This window comes from Corythoichthys intestinalis, chromosome 8 (assembly GCF_030265065.1).
Source record: "Corythoichthys intestinalis isolate RoL2023-P3 chromosome 8, ASM3026506v1, whole genome shotgun sequence".
Taxonomy (NCBI): domain Eukaryota; kingdom Metazoa; phylum Chordata; class Actinopteri; order Syngnathiformes; family Syngnathidae; genus Corythoichthys; species Corythoichthys intestinalis.
The window spans coordinates 15,980,576-16,005,304 of NC_080402.1; the positions used below are offsets into that span (position 1 = coordinate 15,980,576).

At 37.5% G+C, this 24,729-nt stretch overlaps 1 protein-coding gene across 1 annotated transcript in view; it reads right to left on the reverse strand.

Moving 5' to 3' along the window:
* Positions 1–3,374: 3,374 nt before the first annotated feature.
* LOC130920961 (complement C3-like) overlaps positions 3,375–24,729 on the reverse strand; it is a 52,866-nt gene continuing 31,511 nt past the window's right edge. The window contains exons 23-43 of the mRNA XM_057844535.1: positions 22,386–22,449; positions 22,173–22,262; positions 21,856–22,062; positions 21,697–21,778; positions 21,439–21,598; positions 21,246–21,341; positions 14,349–14,499; positions 13,395–13,480; positions 10,629–10,706; positions 10,398–10,553; positions 10,256–10,318; positions 8,152–8,233; positions 8,008–8,056; positions 7,792–7,882; positions 7,627–7,716; positions 7,432–7,534; positions 4,490–4,579; positions 4,286–4,378; positions 4,110–4,193; positions 3,749–3,893; positions 3,375–3,633 (exon numbers count right to left, since the gene is read on the reverse strand). Coding sequence (XP_057700518.1) covers positions 3,492–3,633; positions 3,749–3,893; positions 4,110–4,193; positions 4,286–4,378; positions 4,490–4,579; positions 7,432–7,534; positions 7,627–7,716; positions 7,792–7,882; positions 8,008–8,056; positions 8,152–8,233; positions 10,256–10,318; positions 10,398–10,553; positions 10,629–10,706; positions 13,395–13,480; positions 14,349–14,499; positions 21,246–21,341; positions 21,439–21,598; positions 21,697–21,778; positions 21,856–22,062; positions 22,173–22,262; positions 22,386–22,449 — 2,202 coding nt within the window. The 3' untranslated portion in view covers positions 3,375–3,491. The remainder of the gene's footprint in view (positions 3,634–3,748; positions 3,894–4,109; positions 4,194–4,285; positions 4,379–4,489; positions 4,580–7,431; positions 7,535–7,626; positions 7,717–7,791; positions 7,883–8,007; positions 8,057–8,151; positions 8,234–10,255; positions 10,319–10,397; positions 10,554–10,628; positions 10,707–13,394; positions 13,481–14,348; positions 14,500–21,245; positions 21,342–21,438; positions 21,599–21,696; positions 21,779–21,855; positions 22,063–22,172; positions 22,263–22,385; positions 22,450–24,729) is intronic.

Genomic DNA, 24,729 nt, shown 5'->3' on the forward strand with positions numbered 1-24,729 from the left:
TGGGTCTTTCAGCAAGACAATGACCCTAAACATATGGCCAAATCTACGCAGAAATGGTTCACCAGACACAAAATCAAGCTCCTCCCATGGCCGTCTCAGTCCCCAGACCTTGTTTTGTTGGCAAAACGTACAAAGTATTAACACCAGGGGTGCTAATAATTGTGACACACATTATTTGATCTCAAATAATTATTTCTTAATGTGGGATTTTTCCCCCACTGAATAAATGCACTTGTATTGAAGGTTGGATTTTTTTCTTTTTTTCCACTAAGGTCCCATATTATTTGAATTAAAAAAAATATTAGAAGCTAAAAAACACAGCTTAACCAGGGGTGCCAATAATTATGGAGGGCATTGTATAATTTATTGAAATTTACACAAAACAAAATGTATATAGCATTTGCATGGGAGTTACAGTGCTTGTGTATCACTAAACAATAAACTTATATTTTTAAATGACTGAAGGAAATTACATTATTTCTGAACATATTGTACTGTCACTAGAAATTCTGTTGAGGCTGCGTTGATGCGTCAGCGCGACCCTCCAATTGGTGCGTTTGATGCGGTTACTGACACCGCGATTGTATATACTGTAGTTTTTAGGTGCAGTACCTGAGTGAGTATGGAAAAAAAGAAGCAGTAAAAGTTAGGTAGACCTCTGTGCTGATTGACTGAAGCTGATTTCTATGTTAGTGTGTGTGCGCGCGTGCGTGCTTGTATTTGTAGGATGGGGGTGGGGGTTGCGTCCGTGGATTGTTGTGTTCGTTTGTGTGGGGTGAAAGTGGGCCAGAACGGTCAGGAACGCAGTTCCGGTACAAGATTCAGGGCAGAAACGCAGTTCCGGTATATGATTCAGGGCCTGAATGCTGTACACGGTGCTTTGATTCCAAAAATATGACGGCAACTATCAAAACGCTATGTAAAAAAAAAATGCTAAGCTGCATGCATTTAATCTACCTACTAACATCAGACTTCCATACAAAAGAGTTAACAACAAGCATAATAAGGTGCTTGTGTAGCGTAATCCGTTTCCACCGATATTTATTATTTACTTTATTCCACGGACGGGATGGAGGTTTCCCCAGCTGCTGCAGTTATCAGAGTCTGAGGATGATGAGTCACGTCAATATGCCAATGCACGTAGCAAAGCAAAATGCCTGGACTCATTTATCCGTTCAATTGGCTGACATACTGACATGTGATCAGCAGAGATAGTTAGGTCTGATTGGTTCAAATGTGCATGTTTTCTGGAACAGCCCCCCCCCCAAAAAAGTGGAATTGATGCGACAAAAAAAGGGCAATGCAACAGAAAATACATCAAATCTTTAAGAGCAAGGAAAGAGTTGAAGAGGCTTATCATATTTAGTTTTATTTGCTCTGATGGGAAGGTTCTGAACATCTTAGCTGTCAATGTGCACTTTGGACTTTTATTTGTTCATTTATGTTAGGGTACTTATTCATTTCCTTATGATTATGATTTCACTCTGCATGATATAAGTCATTTGTACTTATTTTTCTGAATTGTGCTACTTATATCTTTATTATTAAAAAAAAAAAAAAACTTCAACTTTAACTTCAATTTTAATATACATCCTATGTTCATAAGTAGTTAAAATTGAGATTTGGCATTTAGTATGTGAGGAAATGAGGGAAAATAAAAATTAGGAGATGGAGGTTGGGGTTGTTGCTGTTTTTGTTAAGTTTAGTTTGCAAATCATTGAAAAAATACCATTTTCAATGAAAATCAGCTTTTGTATGTGTTATAGAAATAACTGTACCAAAACAGTTTTCTTTGAATTTCAGTAGTTTTAGGAGGTTTGAAACCCCCCCCCCCCAAATGAAGATAGATAAATAAATAAATAAATTAATTAATACAATTTCTGGCTCCGTGGCGACCTTCACGTCGGGGAGTTCCGGCAAGAAATTCTAGCCACTTTCACCCCTGGTTGAACGGGATTAAAACTGCACCGAAACTGCACTATTGCCCTTTGCGGGTGGGCCACGTGGTGGCGCCCGACCCGAGTTTCGGGGGCGGTCATTGGTCAGCAGTCCAGCCGGGGGTAGCCAGGGCCAGGCGGGGGTAGTCCTATGCAAGCGCTGTCTTACAGTGAATACATGAAACAGTGTTCGCCTTGGTTTTCAGCTTGAAATTCTGCCACACTTTTGACATTTTCTGCTTTTTCTTGGTGCCTTTCTCTTTGCTTCTTCGGCTTCTTCGGCGTTACCTTTATATTTTAAAATTCTTGCTCCAGCCTTCGTCGTGTCCAGACGCACTCTGAGCTCCTGAAGCACTCCTGGACCACAACTTCTACAAAAGCTGGATAACTGTAAATACTACACAGCGGACCAGTATAACAACTCGTGGATGTGGACAGTAAGCTTAAACTTATAAACGACAGGAGTCTCAAAATTGGACACCTGCACTTTCTGCTAAACCCAGTCCTCCCTTTTAATTTCTCTAAACCCAAGAATTCACCTTAGGAATGTATCCTTTTAAGAGACTTATAAGAAAAGCTGAGTCGCCACTCACACCAGCTGTGATAACACATAATCACTTTTGCCACACACATAGCCACAACAAAATGTTCTCACAGCAAACAGATGCAAAAATGTCAGGGACATGACAAAGCCATGACCTTGTACGCCCTGAAATGAATCGAGTTGCTTGACTGGACGCTGAGTCATTGTGTTGATTGGGTTATTGTAAAGTTTGTGGCCATCTGATGTACAGTATGTACCATGTCTGAATGTGCGGCTTTAGTTGTACGGGGGACGGGAAACTGATAAGCATATGCTTCGTCCCGTCTGCCTTTGTCTCCTTCTTCGGTTCCTTCGGGCAAATCATATCACATTTTGTAATTGTCAATGATTGTCGATGATACCGATGATGATGACAATAAATATTTCATTCATTCATTCATTCATGCATGGTTGAAATCAAATGTACCCACCGCCTCTATCGTTTTTTTACTGTACGCACATGACATCAGCGCATGGTGCCGCATTAAAAGTATTCCGGGCAAAACATCTTGCTTAGAGCTGGCAAAATTAAACGAATCCTCGAGGTGGAGAACATTTCTCGATCAATTTTTACAATCAAGTTACTCGAATTATTTGAATAATCGTTTCTGCTCTACATGTTACATTTCCTTTTTAATCTCAACAATATAGCATATACAGTCCAACACACTTTCACCAATGGGTCATGAAGTGAATAAGAAGGTTAAGTGAATATACAATACACCCTATATACTGTACAGTATATTCAGTACAATGCTGTTTAGTTTTAAAATAATTTTCTGCACTTATGCGTAATTGACACCAACTTGGCATTTTAATTTTAATTTGGTATTTCAAAGAAAAACAGACTGTGATTTTTGCAACCATTTAACTTTAATGAAATTTGTGTAACATTTAATGACATAATAAAGGAAGCTTTACATGTTGAGAGTATTGGAAAAATATTTTCAGTTGATGTTCTTGACTTTTAACTACTGTTCACATCCACGATCTTCATACTTCCTTATCAGGAGCTCCATGCCTAAGCAAGTAGGTCTGTGCTGTGGGGTTTGACATTCTGCAGTCGTAGGCCAGTATTCGATCCAGGTTGTTTCTCCAAGAATATAATGAAACCTGAGGGGAGGAGAGTGAAAACAAGTTCACATTTCAAGCCACCATCCAAAACAAAGCCTTCATGCTTCAGTGTAAAATTCTCTCACAGACCTATTGTATATATCTAAACACTCACGTTTTTCTCTCGTCGTCTCTGTGAATATCTCTCGATGAACCCATGATTAAGTAGGATTTGCCTATGTCCAGTTCTAAAGCATCCCTGCAGTGAGGATAGCTGAGGAATGTACGCAGTTGGCCTTGGGCACCCACATCTTGATTTCCTGTAATGTCATAATGGGAGAACAAAGAAAATATGTTCATAGAAGAAGCATCAAGAGCATCTCTCTCCTCTGAAATATTTTGCCGCTATTGGGCCGAAACCACTTAAGTATGTCGTTCTGTTTTTGTTTTAGAAAATAATGGTCTTAGAAAGGTGAGGATGCTGCCCAACACTAGACAGGAATTGTGAATAGTTCCCAAATCAACTGAAATCTTACCTTCTTTGATGACTTGCTTCACTCGTGCCGTATAGATGTCAGTTGAACCGCCATCTTTAAATTGTTCTAGTTCTATCTGGTACACTGAGGACATACAAGTTACACATTAACATCCATTCCTTTTTGATCCTTCTGTTCACCAATAAGAAAGATCCATTTACTGCAAATGATCTTACCGTAGTCTATCTTGTTGGTTGGGGTACTCTCGCAGGACTTTTCTACACGCAAATCATTGCTGATTTGACCTTTCTTTTGAAGACTGCAGTTCTCTACATACACAAAAACATAATATTCAAGTAATGTAAACAGATCACTGCTGCCATTCATTGTAAATCTTGGTAAAAGGATGTATGTGAATGATACTTCAACTCAAATCTTACCTTCAGCACAGGTACACTCATTCTTTGTGCACAGTTTCAGGAGTTGACCACCTTTCCTTTCTGGATGGTAGAATTTCACACATTGCCTCTCTACAAATAGAGAAGTAATTTTTGTTGAGCCAACATATACTGTATTATTTTCTGATTAGCTGTGATATACTGTATAACAAGTACAGTGGCCTCCATAATTATTGGAACCCCTGAAAAAGATGTGTTTTTTAGCTTCTAATAATTTTTTAAATTCAAATAATATGGGACCTTAGTGGAAAAAAAGAGAAAAATCCAACCTTCAATACAAGTGCATTCATTCAGTGGGGGAAAATCCCACATAAAGAAATAATTATTTGACATCAAATAATGTGTCACAATTATTAGCACCCCTGGTGTTAATACTTTGTACAACCCCCTTTATCCAACAAAACAGCACCTAATCTTCTCCTATAATATTTCACAATTTTTATTTTGTGTCTGGTGAACCATTTCTGTGTAAATTTGGCCATATGTTTAGGGTCATTTTCTTGCTGTAAGACCCAGTGATGACCCAACTTCAGCTTTCGGGCAGAGAGCAACAGATTTTGATTTAAAATGTCCTGGTATTTCAAAGCATTCATGATGCCATGCACCCTAACAAGGTTCCCAGGGCCTTTGGAAGCGAAACAGCCCCACAGCATCACTGACCCACCCCCATACTTCACAGTGGGTATGAGATGCTTTTCAGCATGCGCATCTTTCGTGGCACGCCAGACCCACTTAGAGTGTTTGTTGCCAATAAGCTCAATCATGGTCTCATCTGACCAAAGCACACGGTCCCAGTTGAAGCCTGGGACCGTGTGTATTTTTGTGTGAGTCCATGTCCAAATCAAGCTCCTCCCATGGCCATCTCAGTCCCCAGACCTTGATTTGTTGGGAAAAGGGTTTGTACAAAGTATTAAAACCAGGGGTGCTAATAATTGTGACACACATTATTTGATGTCAAATAATTTTTTCTTTATGTGGGATTTTTTTTCCCCACTGAATGAATGCACTTGTATTGAACGTTGGATTTTTCTCTTTTTTTCATTAAGGTCCCATTTTATTTGAATAAAAAAATATATATATATATATTAGAAGCTAAAAAACACATCTTTTTCAAGGGTGCCAATAATTATGGAGGGCACTGTATTTGCATGGACAATTTAATTATTGAATCAGGTTTGATTAAACTAAATAGTTCCCCTTGAATCTTTATCTTAAAAATGTTTGGGGAAGGTAATCTTCTGTTCCCGGAAACCCAGCAGACCTACACAATGTCCACAAAGGCATGCTTGTTTGAGTTTGGTACGGGAGAATTTAAGACCTTAAAGGAAACCTCGACTTAAAGACTTGTAGGCTCTAGTAAGCCACAATTTTTCTCTTTTACTAAAATATCTTGTTAGAAAAAAATAAAATACTGCCATTGATTAAAAAAAAAAAGATAATTTTTGCCGATCGATCGGGTCCGATAATGTCATTTTCAAAGTATCGGAATCGGCAAAAAAATATCGGACATGCCTTTTATAAATATTTATATATATATATAAATATATTAATTAAATCATTTTCTAATTGTATTTAACGTTACAGACATAATATGTTACACACATCCAGAGTCTTTAGTTTAGGCTTAAGGTAGGATTATCAAGTTTATCCCATTAACGGCGGTAATTAATTTTTTAAAATTTTATCACGTTAAAATATTTAACGCAATTAACGCATGTGCTGCACGACCCACTCACGCATTGTCGCGCTCAATCTGTAATGGTGCCGTTTTACCTATATATAGAGCAATAAGGCAGCTTTTTTTTAATTGGCTAAAGCCTTACGATCCCTCTCCCTATGATTAGAAATATTGTGGGAAGCAATGTAGGGAAGAAAGGTACTAATTGATCTTTTTCTTAACACCCTATGTTATTTCCCAACGCAGAAAAGATATATCAATTGGTACCACTACGCACAGTCATGGTTGCACTTCCCATCATGCATTTGGGCAGAACAGTTAAATGGCTACGGTATCATTTACTGAAAGCTCAACAAATACACTAGATGGCAATATTTAGTCACAATATACAAAGTCACATTTGTCCTTTAAGAATTACTAGTCTTTCTATCCATGGATCCCTCTCACAGAAAGAACGTTAATAATGTAAATGCCATCTTGAGGATTTTTTGTCATAATAAACAAATACAGTACTTATGTACTGTATGTTGAATGCATATATTCGTCCGAGTTTTATTCATTTTTTTCTTAATGCATTGCCAAAATGTATATGATCGGGAAAAATTATCGGGAATGATTGGAATTGAATCGGGAGCAAAAAAAAAAAGCAATCGGATCGGAAAATATCGGGATCGGCAGATACTCAAACTAAAACGATCGGGATCGAATCGGGAGCAAAGAAACATGATCGGAACAACTCTAGTTGCAAGAGTTCTGAAATGAATGATTAAAAACCTGACGAAGCTGGCGATTTTTTGGCGATGTTACAATCATAATAATTGTCACCTTAACTTATATAGACTGGCGAACGGAGGTCTGAGGAGGACTGTCAAGATCGAGATCTACGGCCGTATTGTGGAGCCAGTTCACCGTTGCGCACACCACCCTCATATTATTCTATCATTTTCATCTATATTTCAATGGTAACCGTTTCCCTTTTTTCATCACCTGCACTAACATTCTTGAAACTTTTGTTGATTTCTCTCACAAAAAAATTCGCCGTGCATCCGTCTTGTGGGAAAACAAAGAAACTACGGCACTGTCATAAATAGTCATATTTCAAGCCTATCGTCGGATGTAGAAACAAATCGCGTGTCAAAGCGATCGTATGTTGAGATACCACTGTATAATTTTGTTTAGAAGTATAAATCACAGCATTAGGCATCCCTGAACCACAATACAAGGCAGAAGTGTCTTTGTGACTCACGATTGTAGTATTCATAAACAGACACAGCAGCTGGTTGTAAGATGCCCACTTTCATGGTCTGGATGATCCTAAAACTGATTTCCTCACGACGCTTATGAGAGACCTGTGGAGGTGACGCAAAATAAAAGTGATGCACGACAAGACATGATCAAAAGTGAATTATGTGTCACTAGAATGCAAAGAAATTGGTCTTACTTTGTTCAGGTAGATGATGAGGGAGCCCTTCTCTGACAAGACTGTGTTAATCTCAAACTTGGAAATGATTGGAGCATGACCTTTAGACAGCTACACAGAAACATACAATTAGAAACGGTTGTAAACTACATTAACAATGCAATATTTGTCTTTGAGGGCTCTTACCAAGCCCAGGTCTCTATCGTCCACACGGAAGCCAGTCAACAGGCCAATGTCGAGGATTGACATCGTAGCATCATGTTCTTTGTTCAGATACCTGCTCGGACACAAGACACAGCAATATTTTCAATTCACTCCTACCACAATAAACTAAAACTGAATGTGATTATATCAAACTTGTAATCTTTAAGTTTCTGTTTTTCTGTTTTTTATTGTACTTACATGACTTCTATTTTTAGCTTGTATATCTTCTCTTCCTCGGTAATTCTTTCTAGAAACGCACATCACAAGAGCAAATTCAGGATTTCAGGCAAACAATAAAATCATTCTGGCAAAAAAAATCCACAGAAATAAAGAGAAAATTACCAGGGATAAGCTTAACTGTCATGTCAAAGTCCTGACAGTCACTTTGTGTTTCGGAAGGCAGGGCATAATACAGCGACACCATCTGTTAGATTGACATCCGCATATTATATGATTGCGCTGATTTTAAAGAGATGAGAGTTAACAACTCTCATACAGTGCCTTGCAAAAGTATTCGGCCCCCTTGAACCTTGCAAGCTTTCGCCACATTTCAGGCTTCAAACATAAAGAAATAAAATTTTAATTTTTTGTCAAGAATCAGCAACAAGTGGGACACAATCGTGAAGTGGAACAAAATTTATTGGATAATTTAAACTTTTTTAACAAATAAAAAACTGAAAAGTGGGGCGTGCAATATTATTCGGCCCCCTTGCGTTAATACTTTGTAGCGCCACCTTTTGCTCCAATTACAGCTGCAGGTCGCTTGGGGTAAGTTTCTATCAGTTTTGCACATGGAGAGACTGACATTCTTGCCCATTCTTCCTTGCAAAACAGCTCGAGCTCAGTGAGGTTGGATGGAGAGTGTTTGTGAACAGCAGTCTTCAGCTCTTTCCACAGATTCTCGATTGGATTCAGGTCTGGACTTTGACTTGGCCATTCTAACACCTGGATACGTTTATTTTTGAACCATTCCATTGTAGATTTGGCTTTATGTTTTGGATCATTGTCCTGTTGGAAGATAAATCTCCATCCCAGTCTCAGGTCTTGTGCAGATACCAACAGGTTTTCTTCCAGAATGTTCCTGTATTTGGCTGCATCCATCTTCCCGTCAATTTTAACCATCTTCCCTGTCCCTGCTGAAGAAAAGCAGGCCCAAACCATGATGCTGCCACCACCATGTTTGACAGTGGGGATGGTGTGTTCAGGGTGATGAGCTGTGTTGCTTTTACGCCAAACATATCGTTTTGCATTGTGGCCAAAAAGTTCAATTTTGGTTTCATCTGACCAGAGCACCTTCTTCCACATGTTTGGTGTGTCTCCCAGGTGGCTTGTGGCAAATTTTAAACGAGACTTTTTATGGATATCTTTGAGGAATGGCTTTCTTCTTGCCACTCTTCCATAAAGGCCAGATTTGTGCAGTGTACGACTGATTGTTGTCCTATGGACAGACTCTCCCACCTCAGCTGTAGATCTCTGCAGTTCATCCAGAGTGATCATGGGCCTCTTGGCTGCATCTCTGATCAGTTTTCTCCTTGTTTGAGAAGAAAGTTTGGAAGGACGGCCGGGTCTTGGTAGATTTGCAGTGGTCTGATGCTCCTTCCATTTCAATATGATGGCTTGCACAGTGCTCCTTGAGATGTTTAAAGCTTGGGAAATGTTTTTGTATCCAAATCCGGCTTTAAACTTCTCCACAACAGTATCTCGGACCTGCCTGGTGTGTTCCTCGGTTTTCATAATGCTCTCTGCACTTTAAACAGAACCCTGAGACTATCGCAGAGCAGGTGCATTTATACGGAGACTTGATTACACACAGGTGGATTCTATTTATCATCATCAGTCATTTAGGACAACATTGGATCATTCAGAGATCCTCACTGAACTTCTGGAGTGAGTTTGCTGCACTGAAAGTAAAGGGGCCGAATAATATTGCACGCCCCACTTTTCAGTTTTTTATTTGTTAAAAAAGTTTAAATTATCCAATAAATGTTGTTCCACTTCACAATTGTGTCCCACTTGTTGTTGATTCTTGACAAAAAAAAATAAATTTCATATCTTTATGTTTGAAGCCTGAAATGTGGCGAAAGGTTGCAAGATTCAAGGGGGCCGAATACTTTTGCAAGGCACTGTATTAACTCATTCAGTGCCAGTGACAGTGAAAGACAAACATGAGAGTTTAAGATCAATGGAGGCTCTAAGATTGAGCCTTGTGGAACGCCTTTGATATGCTTATTAACACCCATAGATGTCCAAGGCATATCACCATAATTGCTCGAAATTACAAAAGAAATGAACAGTTTAATTTCCGGCCAGAATACTGTAAACCTATTCTCCACATTAAAACTTCTATCACAAAGAAAAACAACAGAAAAATAGGCTATGAAGAATTTTGGACCTAGTGTATCTGTTCAAAACAGCGGACCAGAACATGGATAAGTAGTTGACTTACTGTAAATGTTGCTTCTCCACTCCCTTCGGCCGTTACTTTCACATCCTGGTTAATTCCCTTCATCTGTGTGTATTAAACGGTGACAAAGAGTTATACAACAGTAGTCAGAATGCTAAACTACTGAGATATTAGCCACTCTCACTTCAGATGTTCTCGAAGCATGGTGATTTTGCTTGTTGAAGTTAAATTTGATAGGTCTTGATCTGCCAGGTAGATCAATGTCCACCTTCAGATCATAGTCTGGCTCTTTGGCATTGGTCCAATATTCTGCTATGGCTTGATATACCATGATTGTAGCCTAAACAGAAGAATAAGGAAAATAGATTTATCTGTGCCCAGATGTCACAAATGTTACCATAGAATCTTGTCTTACCTGAGTTGACCCAAAGCCTCCACCAACCTTCCTCTGTTTGTTGAACCATCGCACCACAGGTCTGGCGTCTTCAAAGGCCTTGATGTAAACATTCAAAGAAAGTTTGCACTGAATGCACAGAATGCTTTGAAACTAAACAACTATTGTAAGAAGTACTTTTTAGTAGAGGTGTGCATCGGCACTGCCCTCACGATTCGATTCGATTACGATTCGGAGGGCCACGATTCGATTAAACAACTTTTTATTGGCTCTTGTGTCACTCCTGGTTGAAGTCAAATGAAAATAGTATACTTTCAGATATATATTTGATTAAAAAAAAAAAAAAAAAAAAAGCATATAATTTGTGCTTTGAACGAGACCAGGGCTTTCCCTTTTTTTTTTTTACACACAGTAGCACTCCCTCTTTCTCCGCTTCAGCCATTGTTATGTTATGTCCTATCTCTCTGCTCTCTCGGTTGCAACTGCGCATGTCTGTGACGTTACTCTGGTGAGGAAGCGGATTTGGGTTCCTCGTCCCCCCTGCATTGCTTTGAATGTAAAGTAGCTTCCTCTACAGGTAAACATGAGAATAATAATACAAATGGGGAGACCAAATCCGTTGTATCACCGGAATTGCGCAAAACCCCCCGAAATTTTATGTTTTATTTGTAGGCTCGGACACCCCCCCGAAAATGTACGTTTTATTCGTAGGCCCGAGCACGTTTTATTTGTGAGGACTCAGGTGGGGGAGGAAATGCGGGGATGCGATGCGTGGTTGCGTTTTTTGTGACGATGCCATGTGCATAATGATAACAAATTAAAGCCCGTCTTTTGTAACAAATTCTCCCAGTTAAACAAGACTGTAGGATGCATATTCAATAAACATTTATATCTTTTATATTTTTGTGTCTGTTCTATCAGGTGGATAGTTCATGCGTCATTTCCTTGGCAAAATGCAATAGACATTTATTTAAAATTTTTAATTTCTTTGAGTTGGCAGAAAAAAACGCAATTTTTCTTAATGTTTACCTATTTTTCTGATCATTATAAATGCATTTACACAGCGAAATAACGCTGAAAAGGTTCGTTAAATATATTTCTGTGTGGGATATTTTGCTCACTACACGCCTCTATGACAATGAAAGGAACAGCAGCATATACAAAAACTAAACTAAAATACTTTTAAACAACATTCTTTATTTTAATGACTCGCATTAGAACACGCAAAAGAACAACCTGCCTTAAGGAGCACTGAAACAAAATAAATAATAACATTTAAAGGAACACCACGATGTCCTGCTTAGCACGAAGAGGTGTAGCCCTCGAAACAAATGATAATAACGATGTTTGACTAATATCATCTTTTAGGCAACTACAGTTTTTAAAATGCCTGCTCAGCGTCAAGGTGCCAGTCTTTCTGCTCTGGTACGAGAGCAAAGCGCCACATTTGTTGCAGGCCGACACGTTTTTCTGTAGCATTTTTCACTATCGATTTAAATTCTTTCCACACACCACTCATGGATTCTTGCCTTTTCAATCTCCCCGTCTTTAGTTTGCGTTTCACCTCTTGCTGCTCTATATCGAAATTCGAAAAGGAAATACGAGGATGCAGTTGCAGACTCGCGGAGAGGCCAAAGCGCGAGGGGAAGATTAAAAGGAGGGCGGGGCCACGGCATTCATGTGCGCAAACAATGCACTGGCTCTGCTGCGGCTCATGTTTGGGATTACCAAAGCGCCTTCTCTCTGTTTTATCCAATTTAATTATTTTTTATAACAAATATTCCTTGGTTTAACATTCATGCATCGTTTTAGTATACAAATACCGTATTGGCGCGAATATAAGACGACCCCGATTATAAGACGACCCCCTCTTTTTCAAGACTCAAGTTTGAAAAAAAGACTTTTTGAACACCAAATTATTTTTTATACAAAAAATAATTACAATACATCTGAAACAAATGATTATAACAATATATTTGAGAGAAAAGGCATTTAATTTCGCATTCAAAACTTAATATCTGAACATTTAAACATTTAACATTTAAATATGTAAACTAAAGTGCGATCAAATTCATAAAGGAATGGCTTCTGGTTTTTGAAATATAAATAAGAAAAAAATATTGTGATAAAACAAAATTGCAATAACTGCATTAATTATCAAAGTGAAGTCTAACTGTAACTGAAGTTCAGCATTCGATTCATTGATGACTGGCGCCATCCAGCGTCGTGAATGGGTATATGTCTAGGCCGCAGTTTTTTTTTTTTTTTTTTTTTTTTTTTAGGCCGCAGTTATAAGACGTCCCCCAGGTTTTCATTCTTACTTTAATGCAAAAAACACCGTCTTATATTCGGGCCAGTACGGTATATATTTATTTTTTAAAAATAAATAAATAAATAAAGCGTGCGAGGAGTCCGCCCGACCCGACCTGACCCGAACGTAAATCATTGACATTTTGGGCCCGACTCGGCCCGAAATTCGGGTCGGATTGGGTCAGGTTCAGGTCCGGGCTCAAGATCTAGGCTATTAGTCTTATATATTTTAAAATGCGCTGAATCGATTCGGCTTGTTGCCCGCATCGAATCGAATCGTCCATGCCCCGCATCGGGATGCATCGCCGCATCGATTATTGTTGACACCATTACTTTTGAGTATTTAACTGAACATGTAAACCTTTGCTTAGTAGTGAGTTGTAAAATGTTACATTGATTTCAATGTGAAGCAGGTAACAACGGCAAAATGTCCCTAATTTTTCCTGTAGCCGTAATTGTTGCAGTATATCAACTTACCCCAGCCTTCACTAAAGCCAGAAGACCATAGGCTGTTGCCTCCAATGTATAAATATGACCCTTAGGCACAGGCCAGTGGCTAAAGTCTGAAAAAAAAGACATATAATTGGTAAAAGGTTTAGATTTTCAAAATAAGATTTTACACAACAAAATAAAACATAGAAATTCACTATTGTAATTATTATCCAACCATCCTGTAAGGCTTATCCTCACTTGGGTCATGTGTGTGCTGGAGCCTGTACACCCTACAAACTGTTGGCTGTTAGCCAATTGCAGGTAATCAATTATTTTTGTTTGAGTATAAGCCATCCTCATTTTTACTGAAAAAAATGTACCGTATTTTTCGGACTACAAGTCGCACATGAGTACAAGTTGCACCAGCCATGAAATGCCCAACGAAGATGAAAAAAACATATATAAGTCACACCGGAGTAGAAGTCGCATTTTTGGGGTAATTTTTTTGGGGTAAGAGAACAACATGCTAAATAAGCTTACAGCTGATAATGTTACATGATGCATGAACAATGAAATGCGAACGTGGCCGGTATGTTAAAGTAAAATAACTATTAAGAGTTATTCTATATACTACATACTATAGCATAAAGAACCTGCTAACAAGTTTACCAAACCATCACTCTCACTCCAAAACACCAAAATAGCATGTGAAATGATATATAATAATTTCATACATAAGTCGCTCTGGAGTATAAGTCGCACCCCCAGCCAAACTATGAAAAAAAACGTATAAAAAAATATAAAAACTCATAGTCCGAAAAATACGGTAATTATTCCGGTAATCATTACTATGGCTAAAGTGTGTCAATATCCATTACATAAAATAAATAAATAAATAAATAAATAAATAAATAAATAAATAAAAAAGTAAATAACTCTTATTTACTAGTGAAAATACTGTACAATATCATTTAAAATGAACACAGTTTTAGAATTCACCTGATGAAGAAAACTTGTAGAGGATCTCTTTGTTCAGTTTATTCTTATTTGCTAAAGCATATGATGTCATGGCTACAGCATATGGGTTGGTGAGGCTGGGCAGACGTTTTTCCAGATAAGCAATAGCTTTGTTTTCGCTGTCCTCCAAACTCTGGAATGAAAGAGAGGACAAGTTCATATTCAAATTCCTATCTAGCCCGTTACAAAAACCTGAGAGGTCCTCAAAGTGCTTTACAACAAAGCAAAATATAGTACTTGACAAATAAAAGCCAGGAACGTACGACACGATGAAAATGAGAAAATAAAACAATACATCGTGCAAAAAAAAACATCATAACAAATTACTAATCATAAGCAAGTTGAAACACCCCAAAAAACAGGCTACCCTAGTGCAGAGGAAAAGCTAGTCTAAAAAAGTGGGTCTTTAACCTAGATTTAAAAAGGCCTAGACTAGTGATGGGGTGGATGTCAGGGAGCAGGCCATAGACTTCAAAATTATTTTGACGGGTAACATCCATCAGACACTGTACCATGTCTTCAAGTAGGGAGCCTGCCCACACCAAGTATCAAGAGGAGTTATTCTAAAAAAAAACGCACACAGCGATCTAACGCTGGATTTAGGTTGAAAAAGTACGAAAGGTGTTCCGCATACAAATAGGAAGGATAGTCTCACCAGTGATTTGTTCGAGGATTCAAGGTAATTATTGTATTTTTCGTACCATGCATGCATTTTGAAACGTTATAAAAAAAAAAATCAATAGAAGAAATTAGCCGCTACATCATTGGTGTCATAGTTTACAATACTTACGTAAAATAAATGCTAACTGCCCGGTTCTTTGCTCTTTTAACAAAGAATCGAGACTGTTTTACGTCCATAGCTATAAAGAATTCAGGGATTTAAGCATTTATTCATAAGAATTTTCAACGTAAAAAGCTCCTTGAGCTGATATGGCGGCGCTACAGTGGTTTAAAGACTAGCAGCACATTCGACATATTTACGTAAAATAAATGCTAACTGCCCGGTTCTTTGCTCTTTAAACAAAGAATCGAGACTGTTTTATGTCCATATCTATAAAGAATTGAAGGATTTACGCATTTATTCTCAAGAATTTTCAACGTAAAAAGATCTTTGTCTGTGTTTCCACTCGGTCAGCTTTGATGGAGTTAGGCCCCCTTATTAATCGGCCCCACGCCCCATGTCCTGTTACTATCATTATGAAGTCTATGGGCAGGCTATTCCACAACCTAGGGGCAACAACCGCAAAAGATCGATCACCCGACTGTTTAAGTTGCGACCTAGGAACTTGCAAAAGCAGCTGGAGATTGGAGAGCCCTGCCAGGGTTACGGAAGGTTAAAATCTCAGACAAGTAGTAAGGAGCCCAGCTGTTAATACATTAAAATCAGTCAAAGTTTAAAATTAATTCTACAATGAACTGGAAGGCAGTGGAGTGACGATAACATGGAGGTAATATGAACAATAAAGTAAAAAGTAATATAGCTCAGTGACAGGGCGCATGTTTGATTGTGGTTTCAAATTCAATCCAGTCAGGGCCAAGCAAACACCTTGACATAAACATCAATCCGCAAAATGTATGTAAGTATTTTGGTTAGTATTTCAACATTTGCTGTCTCATTTGTGGTTTACATAGTTTGAGCCTGCACTTTAAATGTGTAAAAAAATCCAAATAAACATTTTCCATTCACATAAGGCTGTGATCAAAGTTGGTATACATAAACAGTTTTATGCTGGTTTAGTCCATGCAGACTTTGTCGCTTTTTTTAAGATTTGATTTTTAATTTTTAGGAAGATTGGTTTGCTTTCATGAAGATAAGAACCTGATTGTTTTATGAAGTGGCCTGGGGAACATTGGTGAAGGACAAACCTGTCATGTGACTCGATGCGACTTGGCTTGACTTTACATAATTTTGTGACTCATCTCCACTTGCCCACAAGAAACTTGGGACTCAGATCTGAGGCATACGCGAAAATTAAGAGGGGGCTGGAGGGGCACAGCCCCCCCAGTGGCCGAAAATGTCATTGCAGGTAATTGACTTTCCAATATATGAATTTAAAATTAAAACTATATCAGCAAAATGTTGTCTATGAAGGTTGTATACCAATAAAACAAACAACAAATATGAATGAAATTAGGGTTGTTCCGATCATGTTTGTTTGCTCTCGATCCGATCCCGATCGTTTTAGTTTGAGTATCTGCCGATCCCGATATTTCCCGATCCGATTGCTTTTTTTCCCCTCCCGATTGAATTCCAATCATTCCCGATAATTTTTCCCGATCATATACATTTTGGCAATACATTAAGAAAAAAATGAATAAAACTCGGATGAATATATACATTCAACATACAGTATATAAGTACTGTATTTGTTTATTATGACAATAAATCCTCAGGATTACATTTACATTATTAACATTCTTTCTGTGAGAGGGATCCATGGATAGAAAGACTTGTGACTTTGTATATTGTGACTAAATATTGCCATCTAGTGTATTTGTTGAGCTTTCAGTAAATGATACTATAGCCATGCCCAAATGCATGATGGGAAGTGGAACCATGACTGTGCGTAGTGCTACCAATCTCAATCTCTATATCTTCTCTGCGTTTGGAAATAACATAAGGTGTTAAATGGTAAATGGTGTTATACTTATATAGCGCTTGAAAAAGATCAATTGCTACCTTGCTTCCCCACATTGCTTCCCATGATATTTCTAATCGTAGGGAGAGGGATTGTAAGGCTTTAGCCAATTACAAAAAGACTCCAAAAGCTGCCAAAATTCACTCTACTCATTTTACGCTGCCTTATAGCTCTATATATAGGTAAAATGGTGCCATTACAGATTGAGCGCGACAATGCGTGAGTGGGTCGTGCAGTGCATGCATTAACTGCGTTAAATATTTTAACGTGATATATTTTTAAAAAAATTAATTACCGCCGTTATTGGGATAAATTTGATAACCCTACCTTAAGCCTAAACTAAAGACTCTGGATGAGTGTAACATATTATGTCTGTAACATTAAATACAATTAGAAAATGATCTAATTAAAAAATATATATATATATTAAAAAAAGGCATGTCCGATATTTTTTTGCCGATTCTGATACTTTGAAAATGACGTGATCGGAGCCGATCGATCGGCAATGAGTCAAAATTATTTTTCCATCTGATAATGTGTCTAGCACTTTAGAGACAGTCATTGGCTTTGCTAAGCCAAAAAGAACCACCTGAGGATAGAAGAGGCAGGATGGATATACGTATTTTTTTCAAACCTAAGCTTTCAAAAGCGACAAAAACTACTGAGCGAAAACTAAGGATTGAAGATATGGACCATAAAATGTTGTAGAGCACCGCCAAAATGGTGAGTGAAGTTTCAATGTGCCCCACTAAAGACGTTAATTGTACAACAGAGCCACCACTGGCCAGACCATATTCAATGGACGACGATCGTGGCCAAAAGCATAGCTGTCCTAAGCAGCCTGATTTACAATTCCCCCCCAAAAATGATGGGAAACATAAAAACCCCGCTCATTTTCAACATTATAAATGTTCCTGGCTTGGAATATTCAGTAAAAAAAAAAAAGCAGCGTCTACTTCTCCACTAGGCAAGACAGAAAAATGCATGCACACACTCACGCATGCACACACACACACACGCCCCCCCCCCCCCACACACACACAGCTAGGATGCCTGTATGTATGAGCGTGAAAATTCAAAATTCATCAAAATTTTTGCCCCCCCTGCCACCAAAGTCAAACTCCACCTCTGATCTGAGCAGGGGTCGCGTTAACCGAATGTTTTCCGTCGTTGACCGGTTTTTTGCAATGGTGACGGAAAAAACTGTCCATCTGTAATTTTGACAGGTTGCAATTAACACCCCAGACCATAGGGTGGCGAGTGAGCATATTAATTAGCTATTCTCTCTCTTGATGCATGACGTCGTTGGCCTTACTCGGAAAAATGTCAAGGCAAATGAGTGTCCGAAGTTTCTTCAAAAAGCCCCAAAACGACGATGGTGTTGATAAAAGAGGTGAAAAAAGAGGGACTGATGCAGTGAAGGATGACAACGAATCAAGTGAATCGTCGGTTCACTCCTCACTGTGGCGAGCAGTTGAAAACACTGCCAATTACCAAGAAGGGCAGAATTGGTAACACGGTGAAAGCGGCTTAAAGCCAAAAAAGCCGACCAGACTAGCCAGAGCCTGAAATTATTTCAAGGAAAATATGGAGGGTGCCACCACTGTGTGTACTCTTTTTGCTAAACTGAGCTCCCATACCACGGTAGCACGTCGGCTATGAACGAACACTTGACTTGCGTCACCCGGGTGTATTTCGGAAGACAACAGGAAACAACAAGCTAGCGGATTGTAAGTCCATACAACTTTCTAACGATTTTTTAAAAAATTGGAAGTTGCCTTTACGCGCGTCGTATCAACGTGCATTTTTATTTAATAATAAATAAATAAATAAATTATATATATATATATATATATATATATATATATATATATATATATATATATATATATATATATAATATTAATATATTATATAATATTTAGGGCTGTCAAACGGTTAAAATTTTTAATCGAGTTAATTACAGCTTAAAAATTAATTAATCGTAATTAATCGCAATTAATCGCAATTCAAACCATCTATAAAATATGTAGAGCTGAAACGAATACTCGAGCAACTCGAGTAACTCGAGTTTAAAAACTGATCCGAGTAATTTTATTCACCTCGAGTAATCATTTATTTTGACAGCTCTAAGCATCACGTTTCGCTCGGACTACTTTTAATGCGGGACAACGCGCTGACGTCACGTGCGTAGAGGAAGAAGCAATAAAAAAATATAAAAAACATTTCCGCAGCCGACAGCCGCTCCAAACTACGCTGACGTTGCTAAAAACTAGCCCGCATGATGTTAAGTTGGTAGCAGGTAGCATCTGATGAGTCTCATAGAGATCACATGTATGTTGAACTAAATGCGAAACGACACACTCGGCCGCGTCTGGGCAGCGTTAATAAAGAGCCGCCATCTTAAAGCAGTAGAGCACTAAGTGCTAATAAAGAGCACTAAGCGCAAATAAATAAGATTAAAGTTACTGTCTGAATCACTAGCTCACGTAACGTTAGCCCTGCAGAGGGCTAGGTTTCTATTAATTATGACCACTTTTTTTTTACATACAGGCTTTAACATAACATAGCTTTGTGGCGTGATGAGGGTGTAAAATAAAAACTCAATAATGCTAACTATCAATTTTAGCTTAGTAGTCATTGCTGGATAAAACACCAAGTAGCACTCGTCCCTAATGTGCCCCAATACAGCCTGTATCATACATTTATTTTGAACACTGCAAAAACTCAAAATCCTATCAGGACTTACAGTTTAGAGTAGCGTAAAACTTAACTAGAACTTAAAAATGGCTTGACACAAATAGAAATTCAATTGAAACATGTGGGAAAAAATCCTAACTTTTAAGTGACGTGTGTTATCAAGCGTAATGGCATTTTTGTATATATATATATATATATATATATATATATATATATATATATATATATATATATATATATATATATATATTTTTTTTTTTTTTTTTTTTTTTTAATAAGATCTGAGATGCAATTGTTGGCTGTTTTCAACAATATACATCGAAGATAAAGACATTGATTGACTGAAAATGGTTCAAGATTAGATGAAATGTCTTGTTTTCTCATGTATATTTATAATTGCTCTTCACCTAAAAATATATTTGTTTTATCCGATTACTCGATTAATCGATAGAATTTTCAGTCGATTACTCGATTACTAAAATATTCAATAGCTGCAGCCCTAAAAATATGCCATATTTTTCTGTAAATTATGTATATATTCTGTAAAATAAATTGTTGGAATGGAAAGATAAGACACAAGATGGACATATACATTCAACATACAGTACATAAAGACTGTAGTGGGCATTTCACTCTTCTGTCATTTAAATCTGTCTATGCTGTCCTCACTCCGAAGCGTCTACTTTTTCCAAAGCTAGACAGCTAGTGAACGACGCCTTAGTAATTACACTTCTTCCTTTTTCATCTGATTTATTAATAAAATGGCCTCAAACCATTGTCCTCTTTAGACCGTCGTAAAACTACAAAAAGTACACAAGCATTGCATTAGCAACAACGTTAGCTTAGCACGCTATACAGGTTCACTAAACATAAACAAAAAGCGTCTCATACAAAAAATATAACATTTCGCTTACTAACATAATATGTACATTCTTTACAACAACCATACTTACGGACAAATCTTGTCCAAGGATCATATAAGCACAACATTATCAGCCCGAGACGTCGTGCAGCCATAATGAACTGGCAAGAAAACAATAAACCATGTCGCAAAGCGACCACAAGAGTTCGCTGTTGGACAGCACAAAAAGCCTTGCTGTAAAACTTACCAAAAGGCAGAATACTTTCTGAGCTGGACATGTGCGTTAATTGTGTCAAATATTTTAACGCGATAATTTTGACAGCCCTAATAATATTTTATTATTATTAAATGTATTAGGATCATGGAAGGTCCCACTTGGGGGAAAAAAAAAATATATATAAATAAATATAAATATATATTTTTATTATATATATATATAAATATATATATATATATATATATATATATATATATATATATATATATATATATATATATATATATATATATATATATATACATAATAGACATATATACATATATATATATATACAAAATAGATTATGACCGGATTTTTATGATCCTGTCAGTCAAAATGACAGACAACGAAAAAGTTTAGCACAACCTCTGGATCTGAGGGACTTTTGTAAATGTCTAATAATGGTGTAGAGTACTCACATTAATAGTGTCAGAGCAAAGTGGGCGTGACTCCTGCATTGCAATGAGATTGAAGGCTGTCATAGAGGCGTCTGAGTCTCCACCGCGAATGTCACCCTACACATAAAACAGATAAAGTGATGTTAATCAGTTAGCAGTAAATATTAATTCAAAGTAATTTCAAATTGCAATGACAATACATAGGTGCCCTTACAATCATCTCGCCGTGAGACACCGTGCCTACTTCTCTAAACATGCCATCAGGTTGTTGTGCATGGAGAATGAGAAACTTGACAGCATCACAGATCACATTTCTTTGCACTGCCGCTACTTGGTTGCCCATGGCGAACACTTTGGCAACATAGGCCGTCAGCCTGGAACAAGATCGGGAACACCACATTTGTTCTGTACATGTGTATAGTGTAAACCAAATCCAAGATCAATGATTGCTATAATTGTTTGCTTGACTCACCAACTGCTACCCTTCCCCACCTTCCCGGCCCATACAGCAAAAGAACCATCATTCCTCCGGTAAGCAAGCTGATTTTTGTAGCCTGTATACAAAACACTTTCTAACCATTTTGACACCCATAAATCTTTCATCTTTGCCAGTGAATTTTCGTGGTCCTACCTGTTTTTATATGCTGCAGGGCTTCATTGCGTTTTTGAAAGCCCACAGTTTCCCACTGGTTGGTCTTGTCCAAATATATGGTTGCAATTACAGGCAGGGTCATGTGGATCATGTTCTGCTCGCCACAACCTCCGGGCTGATAAATCAGACTACCCATTGATGTTCCAGCTATAGCATTCTCCACCAGTACACTCACTTGTTCTCTACCTGTAAGCGTGAAGATATATAGAGATTAAAAATAAACAAAACAAACAAACAAAAATCCACAAATACAGGATCATGTCATGCAACTCTGTAATTTTCTGGTAGTATCTCACCAATCACAGAAATCTGTGTGAAAGGGTCTGTGCCTGGTACCATATTACTCTTGGGAATTTGACTGTTTATAATGACTTCCTGTTTACCATCTACAGTGCGTTCACACACAAAAAACAAACAAAAAAACAACAAAGAATTAATTGCCAAATGACAAAAACGTTGCACAGTTTTAATGTTATGGCCATAGAATGAAGTTGAATGTGGAAACTCACTTGAACCCAATTTAGTGGGGTCGAGGGTTACAACTTGAGGAGATTTTGTCAGGACGCCTTCATGCTAGAAAAGCAAAAGCAAAAACAAAAAAAACAATAATGATAATAATAATAATAATAATGTAATTATGTGCAATATTTTTGCTTGTGAATTGTTTGGATTGGTGAGGAAGAGGTACTGTAATTTTCGGACTTTAGGCCGCTACTTTTTTCTCTCATTTTGAATCCTGCGGCTTATAGTCCAGTGCGGCTTATTTGTTTGGTTATTATTAGATAAGTAGTATCGCGTTAACGGGCGGTAATTAAGTTTTTTTTAATTAATCACGTTAAAATATTTGAGGCAATTAACGCACATGCCCCGCTCAAACAGACTAAAATGACAGTACAGTGTTATTTCAGCTTATTACTTGTTTTTTGGTGTTTGGCGCCCTCTGCTGGCGTTTGGGTCCAACTGATTTTATGGGTTAGTACCATGAGTGAGCATTGTGTAATTATTGACATCAACAATGGCGAGCTACTAGTTTATTTTTTGATTAAAAATTTTACAAATTTTAATAAAACGAAAACATTAAGAGGGGTTTTAATATAAAATTTCTATAACATGTACTAACATTTATCTTTTAAGAACCACAAGTCTTTCTATCCATGGATCGCTTTAAGAGAATGTTAATAATGTTAAATCCAGCTTGTTGATTTATTGTTATAATAAACAAATACAGTACTTATGTACCGTATGTTGAATGTATATAGCCGTCTTGTGTCTTATCTTTCCATTCCAACAATAATTTACAGAAAAATATGGCATATCTTAAGGATGGTTTGAATTGCGATTAATTACGATTAATTAATTTTTAAGCTGTAATTAACTTGATTAAAATTTTTAATCGTTTGACAGCTCTAGTTATTAGTTAACCTTTCTTTGACAGTTAACTTTCTTTGACACCGGCGTTATAAGACTGTCATAATTGTGACATGACACAATCAGCTAACTCCATTCATGTCCAGCTCGGATCTTTACATTAATTCAAAATTGAGATAATTTACCAAAGACACAAAATGACATGACATAAGCATTCATTAATGCTCTTGGGAGTGTCATGTCATAATTATGATGTCTACGTCTATGTTGTCTTATGGCACCATTGTCAAAAAAGGTGTTACCAAATACCCTAACTAGCAAATAATTGAACAACTGGAACAGTAACTGAAAAAAATATAGCCCGGAATATGAGCTTGATTGTTATTTACAAATGTAGCGCTGCAGTGCATGTTAGGAGGCATGTTGGACGACAAACGTGTTGACAGCAGTTGACAGCAGAGGTTGACTGTCTCCCGCAATGGAGCAAAAATGGCCAAATGAAGCTTCTTGAAGCAATGGAGCGTTGTAGCCAATTGGTTCAAAGCTTCTTGGTGGTTCATTTGATCTTATGATGCCGCTGTCAAATATAGCGTTACCGGTTAATATCTTTTGGTGTAAATATCCCATACTAAAGTGAGAACAGCTGCGTCCTATAGTCCAGTGCGGCTTTTCTATGAACAAATTCCGTTTTCGTGTCAAATATGTTGGGTCGCGGCTTATAATCAGGTGCGCTTTATAGTCTGAAAATTACAGTAATTTTCCATGTAACTTCTTTCTATTCTTAATTTTTCTTGAAGATTGTAAGGTAAAAATTCACAGACTTATTTCTGAATACATTATGAAGATTATTATGTTTCTTACTCTTTAGTGATATGCAGAAGTGGGTAGTAACGCATCACATGTACTCCGTTACATTTACTTGAGTAACTTTTTGAGAAAAATGTACTTCTAAGAGTAGTTTTGCTGAGCGATACTTTTCACTTAAGTAGATTTGTGAGGAAAAAAAAAACACCATTCTTACTCCACTACTTTGGGCTACACAAGAGTCGTTACATTTTTCCATTTTACTCTTCATATTAGATTTATTTTTTTTGCCAGTGATGCGAAGAGTAGCTCTACCAATTTCACCAATGAGACGTCGCAACAATAATCACATGACTCCATTATACTAATTAGACGCAAGCTTGCCGTTCTATGAACACGCCAGCCTGTTCAAGCACGTGGTGTCTTTAAAGCACCGTAAAAAATGAAGTCTCCCAGTCTTTATTTGGCACCGATTGACCGTGGAAAACCGGAGATATGATCATTTTAATTTCATAATAGTAATTATGAAAGAACTAGTCACCATTCAAACTAGGAACTATTTTCTCCACTAGAGGGCGCTCATGCTCTTTCGACGAATGATGCTTCATTTCTGTCATTTTTTTTTCTCTCGCCGGATTTCAATGATTTTTCTTCTTCTTTTTTTTCTTTGGCTTAATGCGG